The 18,563-nt window shown below is 38.5% G+C and overlaps 1 protein-coding gene across 2 annotated transcripts; it reads left to right on the top strand.

The window, feature by feature from the left end:
* Positions 1-230: 230 nt before the first annotated feature.
* On the top strand, positions 231-14,702 carry TOP3B (DNA topoisomerase III beta). Of its 2 annotated transcripts, XM_084296966.1 has the most exons (18): positions 231-366; positions 447-607; positions 1,276-1,407; positions 2,432-2,538; positions 3,919-3,993; positions 4,961-5,157; positions 5,602-5,758; positions 6,863-6,976; positions 7,891-7,981; positions 8,280-8,434; positions 8,668-8,773; positions 9,604-9,750; positions 10,514-10,687; positions 11,460-11,588; positions 11,833-11,982; positions 12,459-12,559; positions 12,815-13,016; positions 14,209-14,702. In XM_084296966.1, exons 2-18 carry the CDS (start codon positions 538-540, stop codon positions 14,688-14,690), a joined length of 2,589 nt encoding a protein of 862 aa, XP_084153092.1. In that variant the 5' UTR covers positions 231-366; positions 447-537; the 3' UTR covers positions 14,691-14,702. The 2 variants fall into 2 exon arrangements, with proteins under 2 accessions (XP_084153092.1, XP_084153091.1); XM_084296965.1 differs by having other exon boundaries at positions 231-607.
* The last annotated feature ends 3,861 nt before the right edge of the window (positions 14,703-18,563 follow it).

Below are 18,563 nucleotides of genomic sequence, written 5' to 3'. Positions count from 1 at the left end.
ACTGGTAACGTGCACATCTACTGACCGCCCGCCAGCCTGCCCGCAGGTGAGCCGCTTCCCTTCACACAGGGCGGGACGCGCGGGCTGGGGCCGCCGGGCCCCGCTGCTCCCCCGCTCCGCCAGGAGTCGCTGCCGCGGGGGGCGGCCCCTTCCCTTCCCTTCCTTCCCTTCCCCTCCCCTCCCATCCTTTTCTTTTTCTTTTCCTTCCCCTTTCCTTCCGGAGCCGTGCCCCGGCAGCGCAAGGGGGGCCGCTGCCTCCCGCCCAGGTGCGGGGCGCCCCTCGCAGCGCCTCAGCGGCCCCCGAGCCCTCAGCGCCCCCCGCCGCCATTTCCCGGCCCGGGTGCCGGAGCCCCGCGGAGCTGCGAGGTGTGTTTGAGTGTAATCGCGGTTATGTGCTGCTCGACCTGGTTTTGCAGCGCGCCCGCCCTGTGTTTTCTCCCCTCCAGGCCAACAGCGGGTTGTGCCCCGTGAGCTGCGTGCTGTGGCTGCAGGAGGCTGCACGGAGCCGCCGAGCGGTGCGGGGCTCGCTGGCCGAAGATGAGGACCGTGCTGATGGTCGCCGAGAAGCCCTCGCTGGCTCAGTCCATCGCCAAGATCCTCTCCAGGGGTAGGAGAGAAAATAAATTGGCTTCGGGCCTTCTCTTCTGCCAGGCTTCACGGGAGGTGAAGTGAGGTTTAGATGCACCCAGGTCGGCTGCTTGGTTGTCTCTGGGGCAGCGCTCACCTGTGAGCAGTGCCTTAGCACAGGTTGCAGCTCTGGCAATAACTGTGTGGTGCTCCATTCTCTTCGTTTTATTCTTTTTATTTTGGTGTGCTAATGACTGTTCAATTTTATAACTGGAATCTTTGTAGCTGTAGCGTATTGTGGTGCACGTGCTTTCTGGAAAGTGCCAACCAAGCACCTAGTTGCTTTTCAGGGATTTTTGAAGCTATGGCAAATGTTTTATAAATCGTGTGGAGCACAGAATGAGTTAATTGTTATCTGTACTGACCCAGAAAATGGGTTGTATTTACTTAAGAAACTCCTGGTGGGAGGGAAAAAGTAAAGGAGATTCTGAATAGTTTTGGTGGAAAACGAAGTCTGTTAGAAAAAGTTCTAAAGTGATAATTGACTGGAAAAAAACTTGATCGGAGAGTAGAATTTTGTGACCAGGAAGACCCTAGCTGTCAGACCTAGAAAATAGGGAAAAAAAATAACAAGAAATAATGGTTATTTCATTGGGTGATTTTTGTTTGTTTTAAATCCCATTGCTATTTATGATCTTATTCTTACAGGAAACATGTCCTCTCGCAAAGGACTGAATGGTGCATGCTCTGTGCATGAGTACACCGGATCATTTATAGGACAGAGCGCCCATTTCAAGATGACATCTGTGTGTGGTCACGTCATGACTTTGGATTTCATAGGTATTTGTTCACAAAATGTTCTAAGTGATATGATTTGTAAAATTGTCAAGGACTTAACTATTTCCACGATCACTGTTTTCTTCAGGAAGAACGTTAAAGAAAACTAAAGAGGAAAGGAGGGTGACAAGATTGTTTATGTGCAGTAGTTCTTAGCTTGTTTCTAGTCTTCTGGCTGACTTCTTGCATGACTGTAGGCATGCAACTTATGTTTTCAGTACTTGAATTATATTAGTGGAAAAAGAAGGCGGATAAAGTCAGTTTATTAAGCATTAAAAATATTTTGCTACTTTGGATGAAAGGTAATTCAGGAATACAGAGTCCAAAGGCATAATCTCTAAAGCACCATAGTGAGCTAGAACAAAATAGAGTGTGAATGTGGTACGGATCATGTGCAAGGAATCCTGTCACTAACTTGCATTGAAGTGTTGAATTAATCATGTGAGTACTCTTTTTTTCTCTGATCCTAACTACCTCACAATTTTGAGAACTAAGTTCTGAGTTATTTACGCAGTGCTTTAAAGAGGTACAGTATCATGTAATTGCTAACTGTTATCACCAACAAGTACTTCTAGGAAACGGAAATGAACAAATGCAACGATATGAGAAAGTGATGACACAGGAAGCTCCACAGCATAACAGGGCTGAGACATAATAACTGGCCATAAGTAATGAGCAGTAAAACAGTCTGCAGTGTGCTCCTTTTATGTGTGCTGTGAAAACAAGGAAAAATAGTTCCCCCCTTGTCATGACCGGGTTAACTGTACAAAGAGGCTTTTCAATAGCTCATGTTAAAATTACTGAAAGGTGTATAGTGTTTTTTCTTTTGTCTATCATGTCTCAAAATGAGAGCTGCTATTCACACAAAAAGTTAAGGTGTCCCTAGATAACCAGTAAAGCACGATATATTAGGGTAGAAGGCTTTCCAAGACAAATTTTGAAAGCCAAGCATTTTATGAAATAATGTTTTGTTTTGCTTTTTTAAATATATGTTTACAGCTCAACTTAATGCACTTCTGCTTTTCAGGAAAATACAACAGTTGGGACAAGGTGGATCCAGCAGAACTTTTCAGTAAAGCTCCCACAGAAAAGAAAGAAGCTAATCCCAAACTGACCATGGTGAAGTTTTTACAGGTATGCTTTCTTATGAGATGTATTTGAGATGCATCTTTCAGTTTTGTCATTCTTTTGGTTTATTTCCTCTGGAGCATATTCTCTTCAAGGGTAATGTTGTCCTTATTCTTCCTCTGTTGAACACAAAGTGGTGAGATCTATTTTTATCGTTCCAAGAAAAGTGGAACAAATGAAATTATTCTGTGGTCCTGGAAAGCAATAAAAAATACTACTAATTTTCAAAAAACGGTGTAACGGTATTTTGCTCTGAATTAGCCTGCCTTTATTTATAAAAAATAAAAATCTTACGGTTTAGCTAGCACTGTTTAAGAACCAGAAATATAACCCTTTACAAGCTCTTAGAGTGGATCAGTTATCTTCACTCTAATATAAGAAATTGAGACTGTTTTCACCATAGATGGTCTTCTATTGGAGGGTAATGGCAAAGGATTCCCTGTACTTCAAAATATTTGCTACATACCTTCCCTCTGAGATAAACAAGCCATCAGAAGGCACTGTTCATCACATTGTAGGCTGTTGAATGTTAGATTTATATATATTTTCCTACTTCATTATAGTGGGCAGCGTTTGGCAGCATGTTATACAATATTCTAGAGTTGCTCTAGAGTAAAAGATAAATGAGTACATTCCTAAATGAGAGCTTTCTTCCCTGCAGAGAGCGGCTTTTTGTTAAAGATTTTTTTTTCTTTTTTTTTTTTTTAAAAAAAAAAAACATTGGTTTGTATGCCTTCTGAAATCTTTGCCTTGTTGAACTGACACATGCCTTTGCTTTTTTATTTTTTTTGTTGGTCAATATCTTGCTTCTCAAAATTGGAGTGTTGGATACATGTTTGGCTCATAGCAGCACATGCAATGCCTAGCTTGTAAATGCTTTAAAATGTCTCTGATTATTGGTCACTTCTCACATGTACTGAGAGGAAAGTGGTCATTTGGATGCCTTTTCAAAATAATACTGTTTCTGGAAAGCAGGTATTTGTGGTATAAAACTGATTTCTGTAAGGTAAATGTAGACTTCATGGTATCTTTACGAGCTAGGAAAGTGGTTCTTGATGTTTTATGTATATAAATTATTTTTTAAAAATGATTTGGGAATTAAGATGCAGAAAGAGGAAAGAACTGTGCCCAAAGTTGCGTGCACAGACTGGGTCAGGTTCATATCCTGCAGAAAAGTATCTCGTAGGCAGACTTCTGGTCCCATGAACCACAGCTTGCTTCTTTCTTCAACCACTGTTTAAGTACAGCAGACTTCTTGTCGCTTCTAATATATTCTTCCAACCCTTTTTGCACCAAATGATTTACCTATGAAATAGAAATAAAAGCTATACAGTTAGTGAGATTTTTTTTTGAGTTGCTGAAGAACTGTGCTAATTTCTCTCACAGGTGGAGGGGAGAGGCTGTGATTGCATTGTCTTGTGGTTGGACTGTGATAAGGAAGGAGAAAACATCTGTTTTGAAGTAAGATTTCGTTCTAAGATTCATAATGCTGTAATATATTCATTTGTGGCATACAGTACTACCATTATGTTATTCTGATGTACTGATATACAGTACTATTTAAACTAAGTTGAATAAAGATTTAAAGGCATGGAGGGCCTTGGTGGAAATAAATGTTTTTAAGTTGTCAGTTAAAAAGTATAAACAATTTCATAGATGTTGCTCATCTGAGATGAATAAGAAGGTCTCTTAAAAGTTCAAACATTCCAGTGCTTTGAGAATCAGACTGTTTCAAAGCTGGAGTAGTTATTTTGCTATCTGTATAAAACTTAATTTCTATCATCCTTGATTCATTAGGTGATTAGACACTTTTGAGCTAAGAAGCTGCTTTTAAGCAGCAAGAGTTTAAGCAGCTTAGTGGCTGCTTACAGCAGCAAGAGTTTGGACTCTGCCCACAATAGGTATAGAACTAAAATTTTGCACAAAGATTATTTTTTAAATATCCTATTCCCAGAAGTCTACATGAAAGCTATTTTTTGTCTTTTTTTAAATTTTTTTATTTTTTTAAAAATGACTTCATTTTATCAAGTATTTAAGTTCTTTAAATACCACTATTTCATAACTGTGCCCTGGTAATACATAGAAGTAAACTGGGATAGAAACAGATACATGCTCACCAAAAGATGCTGCAGCTGCACTGGTGGATTTATTCGCCCTTAGCTAAGAATAGTGCTTCACTTCCGGCAGTTGCTGTTTAATAAATAAATCCTTCAATTTTGCCCATTCTTAATACACTTCTGAGAGCATGACAAATGCTGTTCTTATCAGTTAATGTATTGCCATGACATCTTCTGAATGAAGAAAATTACGTGTCAGCAAACATTTTGTGGGGAGTGTTTTTTCTTTTTTTTTCCTCCTCTAAAGAGAAAAAATGACTTCAGCCCTTAGCTTTCAATTACTTACAAAATATGCTTCTGATCTTCATTAGGTTCTTGATGCCGTTCTTCCTGTTATGAACAAACCTCGTAGCACCGAAAGGACGATTTATAGAGCTAAATTCAGTTCCATTACTGACACAGACATCTGCAATGCCATGAATCATTTGGGAGAACCCAATCGCAATGAAGCTCTGTCAGTGGATGCCCGCCAGGAGCTGGACCTTAGAATTGGCTGTGCATTTACAAGGTGACAGCACAGATTACAGACGGTTTTGTGAAAGGTTCAGCAATACTGCTCTGTCCACAAAATATGCCTTAAAGCTGTAGTGGCTAATTCTGCTGAGCACCAAACCAAACAATTTTATGCATGGACAAATAAAAAGAAATTTATAGAAAGCGTTACGGCTTTAACTGAGCTAAGATAAAGTACATCAGCAGCTGTTATATACTCTTCCTTCATGACTTGCTCCCACATTTCTTTCTGAATAAACAAGATTCTGTGAGGCAAAGTATTTATGACTTCTTTAGCTTTAAGACTTGATGTTTCTGAGATTGCTCTTTTTTTTTTTTTTTGACAAATACGTGAATGACTTAATAGATTATTCATTTATGTCTATAAAGTTTGTGAAATTTTTTGCTTTTCATGGGAATGAGCATATTAATGTACTTGTTCCTGTATTTTTTTTCTTAGATTTCAGACTAAGTATTTTCAGGGGAAATATGGAAATTTAGACAGCTCTCTCATCTCCTTTGGGCCATGTCAGACGCCAACACTTGGATTCTGTGTTGAAAGGCATGACAAAATCCAGTCATTTAAGCCTGAGACTTACTGGGTGCTGCAAGCTAAAGTAAGCTTTACAATACTTGTTTGGTAAAAATATGTGTTCCTCGTATACAAAGAAATGTGCTTATTTCCATTTTGTCCATTCATAAATTTGTAGTTGCTGACAAGAATTCACAATGCCTACAATTTACTTGTGTGCTTTCATTCAGTTCACATGTGTGTCACCACTCTCTCTAGAACAGATTCCAGGATGTCAGTTTTTTGTATTAAAGTGGTTATTGTGTGCTGCTTATAAGAATTCTTCAGCGTTAACCAGCTAAGCTTAGACTCAGCCAGAAAGACTACTTGAAACGGTTTGCCTTTGTTCCCTGGGGTCCTTGGACTGACTGTGGTGTTAATTTGAATCCAAGAATTAATTAGGCTGCCAGCAAACATTGGCATTGCTGAGTATTGGAATTTTAAAGCAAATAAAATGCTCATTGTGTTAATTGGCAATTGAGTCCTCTGAATACTTTGGCAGCTTATGGCAGTTTTATAGCCTTGCTGCTGTCCAAGCTCTGAGAGCAAACTAACATGATTTTACTGCTTGTGATGACAAGGATTGTTTAAACAAATAAAAGATAGATGGTAAAAAGTTGCCATTTTTAGATTTTAAAATAAATAATAATAGAAGAAGAAATCTAGCATCTACTCTCATCTGTTCTCTGATGCATCTCATTCATGTGTGTCATACCAGGAAGTATTTGTTGCCTGTTTTCAGAGTTTCTTGCGCTCATATTGTCTGGTTCATATTTATTTTTGTATGTGGGACTTGAAACATGACCTAGTTACATTTTACTTTTAATACAAAAAATTAGTTTAGCTAGATCAAAATGATAAGCTTTAAATTTCAGCCTGCTTCAACCCTTGCTATTCCTAGCACTAAAATAAATATGGTATTTCAGTTAACTGCAAGAATAATTCTAGTCACTCTCGTGGCCCCTGAACTCGACATACTCTGTCTTTCTCAGAAGTCCCTGGGAAAAAGAGTATAACTGCATGTTTGGAGCACTTGTGTTGCAGAACGAGTATTATTAGGGTTTGCTTGCTGGATTGTTGTTGGAATTTTGCATTCTCACACTTTCAGTAATGGTGTTGGTGGCAATTAATTTTTTTTTTTGTCCATTAGGTGAATCCTGAGAAAGAAAGTTCTCTGACTTTGGATTGGGATAGAGTGAGGGTGTTTGATCGTGAGATTGCTCAAATGTTCCTGAATATAACGAAGATGGCAAAAGAAGCAAAGGTATGAATACGTATGAAGTGTTGACAGAGCATGTTTCGCATTAATGAAATACTGTGTAATATCTCATCTGCTGCATGTTGTTTTTTGTTAAAGAGGGGTGTAGAATATCATCTGTATCTTCTTTTTTATTATTATTTATTCCATTCAACTTTGTATAGAAGAGAATAAAAGGCAAGAGGTTCTTGATTGTAGTTCATATTATGCTAGTGTGGTCATCTCAACAGAAAGCCCATTCTTAATATTGACTTCGGAAATGATCATCATTCGTGATAGAAAGTCTTCATTACTAAACCTGCTGAGAAATACAGTTCAGAACTCTCCGAGCAGACCTCTTATTTCCCATGAGACACTGTATAAATCAGAATTTAATTACTTATATGGCAATATTCCTGCAGTTAAATTTTTAATCATGTGTATGGTACAGTCTTTATAGCCAATTAACTTGTAATTCTGTTCTGTTCAATACTTGTTTGGCAGTATGTTTGGATTTAAGTGTTTACAGCCATCAGGGTTCAAAGACTGCATAATGCTTTTAAAAATCTGGATCCTTATAGTTAGGACCATTACTTGGATTAAGCATTAAATCCTTGCAGCACCGACATATGTGCTGCTTAGTTAAATGAGAAGTAAGATAGCAATAAGCTACCTTGCTGCGTTTCCACTTGCAGGTCTAATCATATAGCACAAAGGAACCTCAGGACTATAACTTTAGAATTTGGTAAAACTGTCTATAGTCAGATTTCCTAAAGTAAAAATACATGGATATTGGTGGTTACTGCTCTAAGAAAAAAAACATATGATATGAGAGCAACAGGTAATGTTAGGTACACCATGTGGTTTTAGTCATAATGGAAGTGATATATTTATCAGTTACCAAACTTCAAAACTTTTACTGGAAAAATACTATTTTCTAGGTAGAATCTGTGAGTAAAAAAGAGAAGGTGAAGCAGAGACCACTGGCTCTGAACACGGTAGAAATGCTACGAGTGGCCAGTGCTGCTTTAGGTATGTGTACAAGTTCAGATTTTCACACTGATTTAAAGCAAAATACCTTGGCTTCTCAGCAGAAATAAGCATATACATATTTTGATAGTGTCCTTTCCCTATAATGTATCATTTTGGGGAACAAATTTAGAAAGCATGTCAAAAGCGAAGTGCTGGGTAAGATCAAGGTGACAAGTCTTACAGAAAGGCTGAACTGATTTATTTAAATGCTTCGATAATGAATACTTCTAGACACAGCAAACAAAATCATGTACGTATCACTGTGATTGTGATTTCCTTCTCTCATACCCCTTCTCAGGAATGGGTCCACAGCATGCCATGCAAATAGCAGAGCGTCTTTATATGCAGGGTTACATTAGCTACCCTCGAACAGAAACTACCCATTATCCAGAAAACTTTGACTTGAAAGGATGTTTGAGACAACAAGCCAATAATCCCTACTGGGCAGAAACTGTGAGTACATGAAGCAAAACCTGTACTGTTCAACAGATTGTTCTCTAGTCTGTGTTTCAGATATGTCTTACCTGGTATGTCTTGGTCTGTAGTTTTTTGCAAACAGTTAATGTCTGTAATTGCTTCTACTTATGGACATAGTATTGTTATGAATTTGATCTGAAAAGTTTCTTAACCTGATAATAGAGACCTGTTATCCACTTCAGTCTATTTTCTCTCTTGTCCTTCACCAGGTAAAAGCATTGCTATCAGAAGGCATTAATCGTCCAAGGAAAGGCCATGATGCAGGGGACCATCCTCCCATCACTCCAATGAAAGCTGCAACAGAAGCAGAATTGGGTATAGACAAATTGAGTAGCACTAGAACACTACAAGGAAACTGGTTCTTTGGGTTATAGGGGCTGGGTTGAAAATCCCTGAGTTTTAACATAAAATATAATTATCTGAATTTCAGGAACGGGTGAGAGAGCAGACTTTCTTAACTTTAATTTCGGATAACAGTGAAGATCAGAGCTCGTCTGCTCTTCACTAATTGATCCGTAGCACCCTAAAACTGTTAAGAACAAGGAGTAGCCAACTTAACACTGTATTTCAAACTTCCCTTTAGAGAAATTTGCCCCATAGTAGTAGCTCCTAAATACTGAAACTTGATTGTATGTGTCTGTAAATCAGACTTTAACTGTATTTTAAATGGGTCTCTATGGTTTGTGTTACTTACATTAGAATGTAAGATTTGACTTTATGCTGTAATCCCTCAAAAGATAATTTAAAACTTATAAGAAAATACAGTAAATGGATTGTGCTGTTCATTAGGAATAACGAAGATTGTTGTAGAACACTGGTAAATTCTGATTTTCAGGAATCAGTGAAATGATCTCTGATATTCAAACTTTTAACATACTTAGTTTTTCTAACTGTAAAGGTTATTAAATGGCCATGTATTAAGTGGCCACAGCTAGATGGTATATTGAAAGCACAAGAGTAAGAATTAGTTCCTGTTCGTAGCAGTATAACGTCTCTACTACATGATTTTGATGGACTTTTGAATTTTATTTTAATGTACCAGTTTTTCCTGTGATAGACGTGGAAATCTGGTGAAAAATTTAGTGCAAATTTTATGTAGAGCTGCAGGACCTGATTTGTGGGACTAAGATTTTGTTTATCTTCAGGTGGAGATGGATGGCGACTATATGAGTACATAACTAGGCATTTTATTGCCACCGTGAGCGCTGATTGCAAGTACCTACAAACGACCATTTCTTTCAGTATCGGCCCTGAACGGTTTACCTGTATTGGAAAACTGGTAACTTCACCAGGTAAGACTAGCCAGGAAGTAAGTAGCTAGCTATAGATTATTATTTTTCCCATATATACATTGAATGGATATAAAAGTGAAGTTTTGGGGTCAAATAGAATTTTGAAGACTTTTTATTTTTGCAGCCATTAAAGTCACAAGGACCAAACCTTTGTCTTCGTTTCCGTACTTGAATTACACTAGAAAAAGTCCTATTTTTCATGTAGTAGTCTCAAGAGTTAATGCTACACTTGCCAGTGTAAAGACAGTCTTTTTTTTAGACAGCAAGTGTCTTTAGTGGTGTAGTTTATACAAAGATGGATTTTTTTTTTTCCCATTAGTGTAAGAAAATCGGTTACCACTCAGTAAGAAGAGTGTAGTACCCCACCACTGAGATTTTCATGGCAAGCAAGCCCAATAGTCTTTTACGTTAATACAACTTACTTTTTGCATTTTCTTAACAAGCTCTTCCCAGCCATTTGGTAAGACTTCTGGAACTATGCTTTCATTCAAGGAAAGATTTTTTATTTTATTATTTTTTTTTTTTTTTACTCTCCATACATCATCCCTGACACAAGTCACCCACAAAACAGATTTGATGCAGTGTTGTGGGAGATCTTGTCTCTTGATATAGTATTTCAAATATTGTCTGCGTGGTATGGCATCAGTCTGTATGTATGGCAAACCTTGATCTGTATAGTGCAGCCCATGTTAAAATTAGAAGCATATATCTTGACCTTTTGAAAGCTGTGAAGATAATCTCTCATTACTTTGTTTACCTCCAGGGTTCACAGAAATTATGCCTTGGCACAGCATCCCATTAGAAGAGAGCCTTCCGCACTGTGAGAAAGGAGATCTTTTTCCAATTGGTGAAATAAAATTGCTGGAAAAGCAAACCAGCCCTCCTGATTACCTGACAGAAGCAGAACTTATCACTCTGATGGAAAAGCATGGCATTGGTATGAACTCACTTAAATTACGTTATCCTGTAATGCATCTATCAAGAGAGCAAAGGGTCTGAATCATTTCTCTGAGCTATCTCTGTCAGCAGTGACCTTTCAGTATTCATTTGAATAGGTTCAGTAGTGATCCTTTTCCTTTTGAACCACAATAGCATCTCTTAGTGGACAGTGGACTCTCTATTCCCAATATTCCTTTCCCCTTGTTATTCTTATGCCTAGTTTCTGGCTAAAGCAACATTCTTTCATAATCCATCATTGTTGCTTCTTTGTTAGAAACATCTGGTGTTGTGTGGAAGAATACATGTACTATTCTTAGGAATGATTACCTGTCAGAACAGCATGCTTCAGCTCTGCTGTCTCCAGTAGCCTTTCTGTGTCTTATACAATTTATCACAATATTAATTTTCTTTTTCGATCTGACTTGCTTCATTCAATACATTTTCATGAACAAGTTCAGTCAAAAACAACATAGTCTCTAACTTCCCTGTATTTTTCCAGAACAAGTGATTGTGAGAATAGCTATCTTCCCATCTCTAATTCCTTGGAAGAGATGAAAGGATTTAGGTCAAAATACACATTTCAGACTTTTCATAACTGCAAAGGAACATAGGCGTTACTAGATAATTACCCATTGGAAACAGGGTAGCAATAAAAAGGTATATGCATTTTAAGCTAAGAAATGTTATAATATGACATAAAACCAGAGAAGTCAGAAATAATTAATTTGGTGAAAGCTTTGATGGATGTATTGTCTTCCTTTGTGTGGCAGGAACTGATGCAAGTATTCCAGTCCACATCAACAACATTTGCCAGCGAAACTATGTCACGGTAGAGAGTGGTCGGAGACTAAAGCCTACAAATCTTGGAATTGTTCTGGTTCATGGTTATTACAAAATAGGTCAGTCAAATACTCTTCACCCAAAATCCATCCTCTTACCTTTTGGCTCCTTCAGTACGTCAAAGGCTGTTGTCACTGTATAAGTAATGTTTGTGTCTGAAATGATGCATCTAGGAAAGTATTACTAATTCCACAAGCTATAATAATTAAAACTTGTTTATATCAGTTTATGTATGAGGCAATTTTCTACTGTTTCTGATATTTCATTACTGCTTCGTTGCTGACATCTCTGGTTTTCTGTTAGATGCAGAATTAGTTCTTCCTACAATTCGCAGTGCTGTGGAAAAGCAACTTAACTTAATAGCTCTGGGTAAAGCAAATTACCATCAGGTCCTGGAGCACACCCTTGACATCTTCAAAAGGAAATTTCACTATTTTGTGGATTCTATTGCAGGTAAAACTTGTTTTACATGTAAAATTCTATGCAACTACTTAATTGTTGTAAAGACACTATTAGAAATTACCTAAGTATTAGGTTGCTTTTTCAGGGGTTTAGGCTCACTGAAAATCATGCTATGACTGAGAGTTTCCAGTCATATGAATTCTCTCTCCAAAGGGAAATAAACTCAATCAAGTCTCTAAAATTCCATTTCAAACTTATTTGTGACTGTGTAGTGTTGAGTTCTGAAAAGCTGCAGACTAGCTGAAGTACTTACCCCAGTGTGTTCATGTGTGCCTATTGAAAAACTCTTTAAATAAAAAGTCATCTTAAAGAGAGAAGAGCATTGTGAATAAGCTATTCACAATAACTAGTTGAAATAAGCTGTTGACTATTCCCATTACATCTTCACGGGTCCTGTAGATGATTTTGTGCAAGGTTTCCTCCTAGGAATTAGAATTCTAACATAAATGTAATCATCTCTTCTGCAGGTATGGATGAGCTGATGGAAGTGTCTTTTTCACCCTTAGCTGCTACGGGTAAACCTCTTTCCCGCTGTGGCAAATGCCATCGTTTCATGAAGTATATTCAGGTAAGTTCATGTCACACTTGTATTTTAAACTTTACTTGCTGGCCGACGTTGAGTTGAAACCCTCTTTCCGTTACTGAATTTGGATTCAAATGTGGTTGTCAAGAATGGATTTCTTGGGGAGGGGTGGAAAGACAAGAAGCCTGATGGAGCTTTTCCATGGGTTACAAACCAGAAAGTGGTCGCAGTTGGATTTCCTGTGAGTTTTGAACCCTACTGACAACACAGATGTTCTGGAGATTTATTTTCTCTTTCCAGGCCAAACCAAGTCGTCTGCACTGCTCTCACTGTGACGACACCTACAGTCTCCCACAGAATGGTACAATTAAACTCTACAAAGAGTTGCGTTGCCCCCTGGATGACTTTGAGCTGGTGCTGTGGTCTTCTGGATCCAGAGGAAAGAGCTACCCTCTCTGTCCATACTGTTACAACCATCCTCCTTTCAGGGACATGAAAAAAGGTAGGAATTTTGTGAACATGCAGGCATCAACTTCACTTGAAATACATTAGGTACAGTGTTATGGACTGTACTTTTAAAATAGTTTTTAATGAGGGTTGCCTAGTATAAAGGGCTACTCAAATTATATTAGATACCTAAAATTCGTATCAAAATAGCTGAACAAAATGTGTTAGTTCTGAACACGATTACTTTTTGCTTTAATCACCACTGGCAAAGATGTTAGTCGTCTTTGCAAAAGTTTCCCATGTATGTTATTGAATACAAGAGAGACTATTCTTATTACATTCACTGTAAGACAGAAGAGAGAGGCTAGTAAGTTTTAAACTGTTCTTGTTATTTCAGTAGCCCTAGAATTTAGTGAAAGCTGTTTTCACTGAAATAGCTGTGTTTTGTGCATGAATTCAAATACCACAAGATTGGCTATTTTTGAAGTGACCTTTTTTTTTAAAATGGCTTATGTGGAGTGGCTAGAGAAACACTTTACTGTTAGTCACATAGCCACGTCTTAAAATTTTTAGAGAAATAACTCGGAATGCTGAATGGACCACAACAGGTTTTATGAAGCCAAATAAGAAATTAACTTATTTGCGTGAAGGTGACTTTTCTAATGCACCATATATGGATGGGATATAGTTTAAAGCCAGCCCTGAGAGTAGGGGAATTGTATTTTGATGCACAGATAATGTCCTTTGACAACTTGTAGCACACTAAAGGGAAAAAGTAGCAGTTGGTATAATAAATGGCAGATCAAAACTTATTTTAGGTAGTGCTTGGAAGCTCTGACTGCATATCAGGAGCTTTTTGGCATCTTTTTATTACCATCTTTTAATTAAAAATGTCTTATGCTGCTAGCGTACAGTGCAAGTATTAAATGAAATAGCTAGGATCCGTACATTTCACTGAAAACAAGTTGTTTTTTTTTAATCATTAATATATCCAAGCTTCATGTACTGTACATTGGCATTGTCTGGGAATTCTGAAAGCCATTAATAAAAAAGAAAATAGAGGAAGGGATTATGCTGAGTATCTGAAAAAGGCAGATTGCCTTTAGGGGATATGTTCCTCTGTGCAGTGGTTTAGAAAACCTGTAATATACTAAACTGTCTTTCAGTTCTGTGTTTCTCTTCCTGCAAACTATGTAGTGGTGCTGTAGAGGGTTCCTTGTGGTATAGTTTTACTCTTCTTCCACCAGGAATGGGCTGTAATGAATGCACCCACCCCACATGCCAGCATTCTCTTAGCATGCTTGGAATTGGGCAGTGCGTTGAATGTGAGAATGGGGTTCTGGTGCTAGACTCGACATCAGGTCCCAAGTGGAAGATGGCCTGCAACAAATGCAACGTGATCGTGCACTTCTTTGAGAATGCCCACAAAGTCCGAGTGTCACCAGAGACCTGTGACTTGTGTGATGCAGCCCTTGTGGACGTAGATTTTAATAAAGCCAAATCTCCTCTACCTGGTGATGAGACCCAGCATTCCGGCTGCGTATTCTGTGACCCTGTGTTTCAAGACCTGGTGGAGCTGAAACATGCAGCCATGAGGCACCCCATGCACCGTGGGGGACAAGGAAGAAGGCAAGGTCGAGGAAGAGGTAAAGGCCGGAGGCCTGGAGGAAGACCCAATCCAAAGAAACCCAAGGACAAAATGGCAGCTCTGGCCGCTTACTTTGTATAACTACTGCACAATACAAAAAAAAAATAAACTTCTTATAAAAATTTGTTTCTCTTTAAGTTCATTTTAAGTATTTCTGATCTTTATCACTTTCCTGCCCTTAGAAAAGTTAAAGGGGTATAACAGTCCGAGATTTAATCATGGTTTAATCAGCAAACAAACCTTCAGGATGATCAGTTAGTGACTAAGCCTTTAAGCTTTTAATTGTAATTCAATTGTCCAAGTGGACTTCACAAACAGGAAGGAGACTGAAAAAGTCTACCTATACTGTTACTTGTGGCTAATAGAAAGGAAATGAAATTTTCCTCTTCTGTCATTTCCAAAGCCTTTGTCAGCAAAACGAATGCCAGGAGTATAATAGCTGATTAAGATCGGTGTAACGCTGCTACTTCTTTTAGATGTGGAATGGGCTTTGTTTTGTTTTATCTGACTTCTCATCTTCTAGTAAATGATTAGTAGCCTCAGATTTTTAATTATCTGCAATAATAAGAGCACTACAAATCTGCCTCTCTGCTGTGTATAATAATATGTGAGAATAATGCCAGTATACATACAAATTGGAAATCCCAAACATGAAGGGGAATATCTGTCTTGAGTAGTGATTCCCAAATAACGGTCCATGCAGCCAGGTATCTTTAGGTCAGTGAGTCACAGTGAAGTGAGACCTCCTCCCACTGCTGGAGGACAGATAGAGCTCTCATGCTCTTCTTTTCCTCTGTTCATGTAGCTGATCATACCTGATCTAATACAGTTTGTAATGTCTGCACCCCATATTGTCATTTTAGTGTTGGCGAGTTTTATCATTAAGAGGAGCGTCCTTGTGGTTCATTATATGGAGCTGTATCTAACCACTGGGTGCCACGCTACAAAACCTAATTTTGTGCAAGTATGTAATACTCTCTCCTTTCCTTCCATGTGCACATAGCCAGTCCATCTGATCAGGTACAGTTTGTATCATCTGTATCCCCAAAACATTTTCAGTGCTTGTTGTGGTCGGATGAGAGGACACCATCGGTTTTACTTGCTGCAAAGGCTGCTGCATTTGAACGCAGAATACGCAGAGCAACGTGACACGTGATTAACTCGAAACAGAGTGGAAAGATGAGTCCCTGCAAAAGGTATTGTCCAACCCTACTGTTCTAATTGGCACTGTGTGCAGTTATTGAACAAGAGAAAACACAAAACACTGCAGCCCCCTGTTCCTTTGATCAAATATTTATATAGTTACAGCTCAAACATGACCTATATTTTAATAGTATTACTTAAAAGACAGATTTAAGTAGATTTTTTTTTTTCCCCTGTAATTTTTGTGTGTTTTTATCACAAATACTAAGTCAGCTTTCTGGTAAAAACAAACTCTTCGTATCTCCCTTAGCTTAGATTGAGTAGTTTATTCTCTTGAAGTTAATCTTGCTGTAACATTTTCAGCCATAAAGCTTAGCATAAACTGTAGTAATTTTCAGAGGGGATTGTATTGATTCTGTTGTTCAAGCCCTTTCTTACCTCCTGTAGTTTGCTTGGATGCACTAGGATACTGCTTTAAAATACCTGTGTGTTCAGCTAGCTTCTGCTGCTGCGTATGCCAGCGGCTGGGATTTGTGCAATACGTTGAGTGGCCCTGAAAGTGTAGGAAACCTGTCATTAGTCATTCCATGTGGCTTTTGACCTGTGTGGGAAACGTTTTTTTTTTTTTTTTTTTTTTTTAATTATTATTATTTAAAAAAAATGTATTTATTTATTATGTTTTTATTTTGGCCATTTTCAGACAAACATTTCCTTGTAAAATCTCTTTGCTGAATTAGCCCCAGCAGACATTAAGTGCTGGGAACTTTCTGTATTGCTTGGAACGAGCTTTTTAAGTGTTCTGGCAGGTTTGAGTAGCTCCCTTTTATCTACCACAGATGGCGAAGATCTTTCTGCCTGTGCCTGAGGAATGAAGGCACTGCAGGATGTGCCCCAGCGGGCTCTCAGTGCTGTGACCTGGCACACAGGCTGGCGATGATGATTGTCTTCAGAGTGGAGTGGAAAGAAGGTGGAGATGACAAGTGCTTCCAGTTTTTGTTTAAAACTTTAGAGGCACATTCCTGGGATTGCTTTATGAGGTGTGAGAGAGCAAGAATTTTCTTAAAAATGTTGAAGTTGCTGGAGATGTTGCTAACAGTAAGGTGAACACTGAATGGATCGCGTCTGCGATTCTTACTGAAGAAATAGGAGTTACAGCTTATGAAATAAATCTCTTCTAATTTTGGTTTACATTCCATGGAAAAAGCTCAGGAGAAAGCTTTTACAATTTAGGTAAGTTACTTCATGAAGTACTGTTAGTCAGTTTTAAAGAGAAGAGATTATTTTGTCTCACATAGGTGATGAAACAAAAATGAGTTGATCTGTGCTATATTGTTGCATGCTTGTCCACCCCTGAGATGGCAGTAGCACATTCTAGGACTCTTGCTTTTGTCACCGTGGTGTGAGAGAAGTAGCAGTTGGTCTCCCTGGAAAGTTGATGCCAAAAAATGGACAGATGGTGCTCAGGAATATAGCAAGCATCAAAATACAGAGTTTGGTCAGATGGTTATATGGAAAGGAAGGGGGGGAAAAAAAGTCAGATCTCTGATAGAAACAGGGAAAAGATGCGGTGTGGACAAAAAAACATGTCTGAAAGTGATCAGTGGCCATCTTGGGGCTAGTAATACTGAAGGGGTGACTTCATCCCATACCTATGGTTACTCATCTAAATCATTCAACTTTTAAAAACATTTTTTGTTATTGGAACTGCCAGTAAGGAGTGGTCATAAGGATGCTGCAGCTTTCCCTCTTGGCTGGTTTCCCAGCAGTCTTTGAAAGTAGTTTTTGGTCTTCCCTATGTGAAGCCACTGTACGGCTGCACAGTATGTACTTTTTGTTTTTCCAAAGATAATTGCATGTGGGATAAATCTTGAGCAAGGCTCATGCTCGTGAATGAATTTTGTGAGGAATGAAGTTGGAAGTTGCTTTGAACTCTGATAGATTTTCTTCTGCCAAATCCACTGGGGCTGATGTTCAAACAATATAAATTTGGTAAAACCTGCTGTGGCTTTCAGCAGGGACCCAGTTGGGAACATTTTGTTGTGTTCAGGTTGTGTCAAATTCCTCAGTGATTTTTGTCATCCAAATCTAGTCTGGTTCTGGGCATCAGGACATCAACCCATCTGGGAAAAAATTATCTTGATTCACACAGGAAGCAAAGGGAAGAGCAATGTTTAGATGCCCGTCCTGCCAACTGCTTTTGAGGAAGGCTGCTCTTACCTTCAGCAGAGCTTTGCCTGCTTTCCCGGAACTGTTAATAGGATACAGGCCACTGTAGTTTAGCATGGGAATACGAAGGGAAGGGGTGGGATAAGAATCTCCTTGACAGTAATGACTTAGGAATCTCTAAAAACCTCAGCAGTCTCTGTTGCTGAACACAGTTAACTTACTGCCAGATGCTTCAACTTGGCATGAGTGCTAAACACTTACCAGTTTCAGCAGGAGTTCAAAACACTCAGATCCTTCACAAAACTGACCTTTCAAGCACTGGAGTAAAAGCTCACTCTAAAAAAAAAAAAAAAAAAAAAAAAAAGTAGTAATGACTCTCTTTTTCAAAGTTGATAGTTTTTTATAGGATCCCCTCTGCAGTGTCCCATTATTAAAAATAGGAAAGTTTTAAAAGCAGTAACTGTTCTGCTGCTTTCTTTTCAGAGCTCTCTGGTGATTAAAAACAAACAAAAAAAAAGAGGTACATTGCTTGCTAGCTTTTTCAGTAGAATGGGGAAGAAAGAACATGAGTCAATGCTCTGAAATAGAGATGTTGGAGAAGGAGAGAACAAGAAACCAAGGTAGTGCAAATGCTTGCAGCAGTAT

Source organism: Netta rufina, assembly GCF_964035555.1.
Source record: "Netta rufina genome assembly, chromosome: 17".
NCBI lineage: Eukaryota > Metazoa > Chordata > Aves > Anseriformes > Anatidae > Netta > Netta rufina.
The sequence above is the reverse complement of the archived record's forward strand: the minus strand, read 5'-3'. Positions and strand labels throughout refer to the sequence as shown.

Excerpts from the sequence above, each read along its gene's own strand:
- TOP3B (XM_084296966.1), top strand. The coding sequence starts at position 538 with ATGAGGACCGTGCTGATGGTCGCCGAGAAGCCCTCGCTGGCTCAGTCC. Across the intron at positions 2,539-3,918 it reads CCATGGTGAAGTTTTTACAG|GTGGAGGGGAGAGGCTGTGA; the intron begins GTATGCTTTCTT and ends TTTCTCTCACAG. Across the intron at positions 11,589-11,832 it reads TCATGGTTATTACAAAATAG|ATGCAGAATTAGTTCTTCCT; the intron begins GTCAGTCAAATA and ends GTTTTCTGTTAG.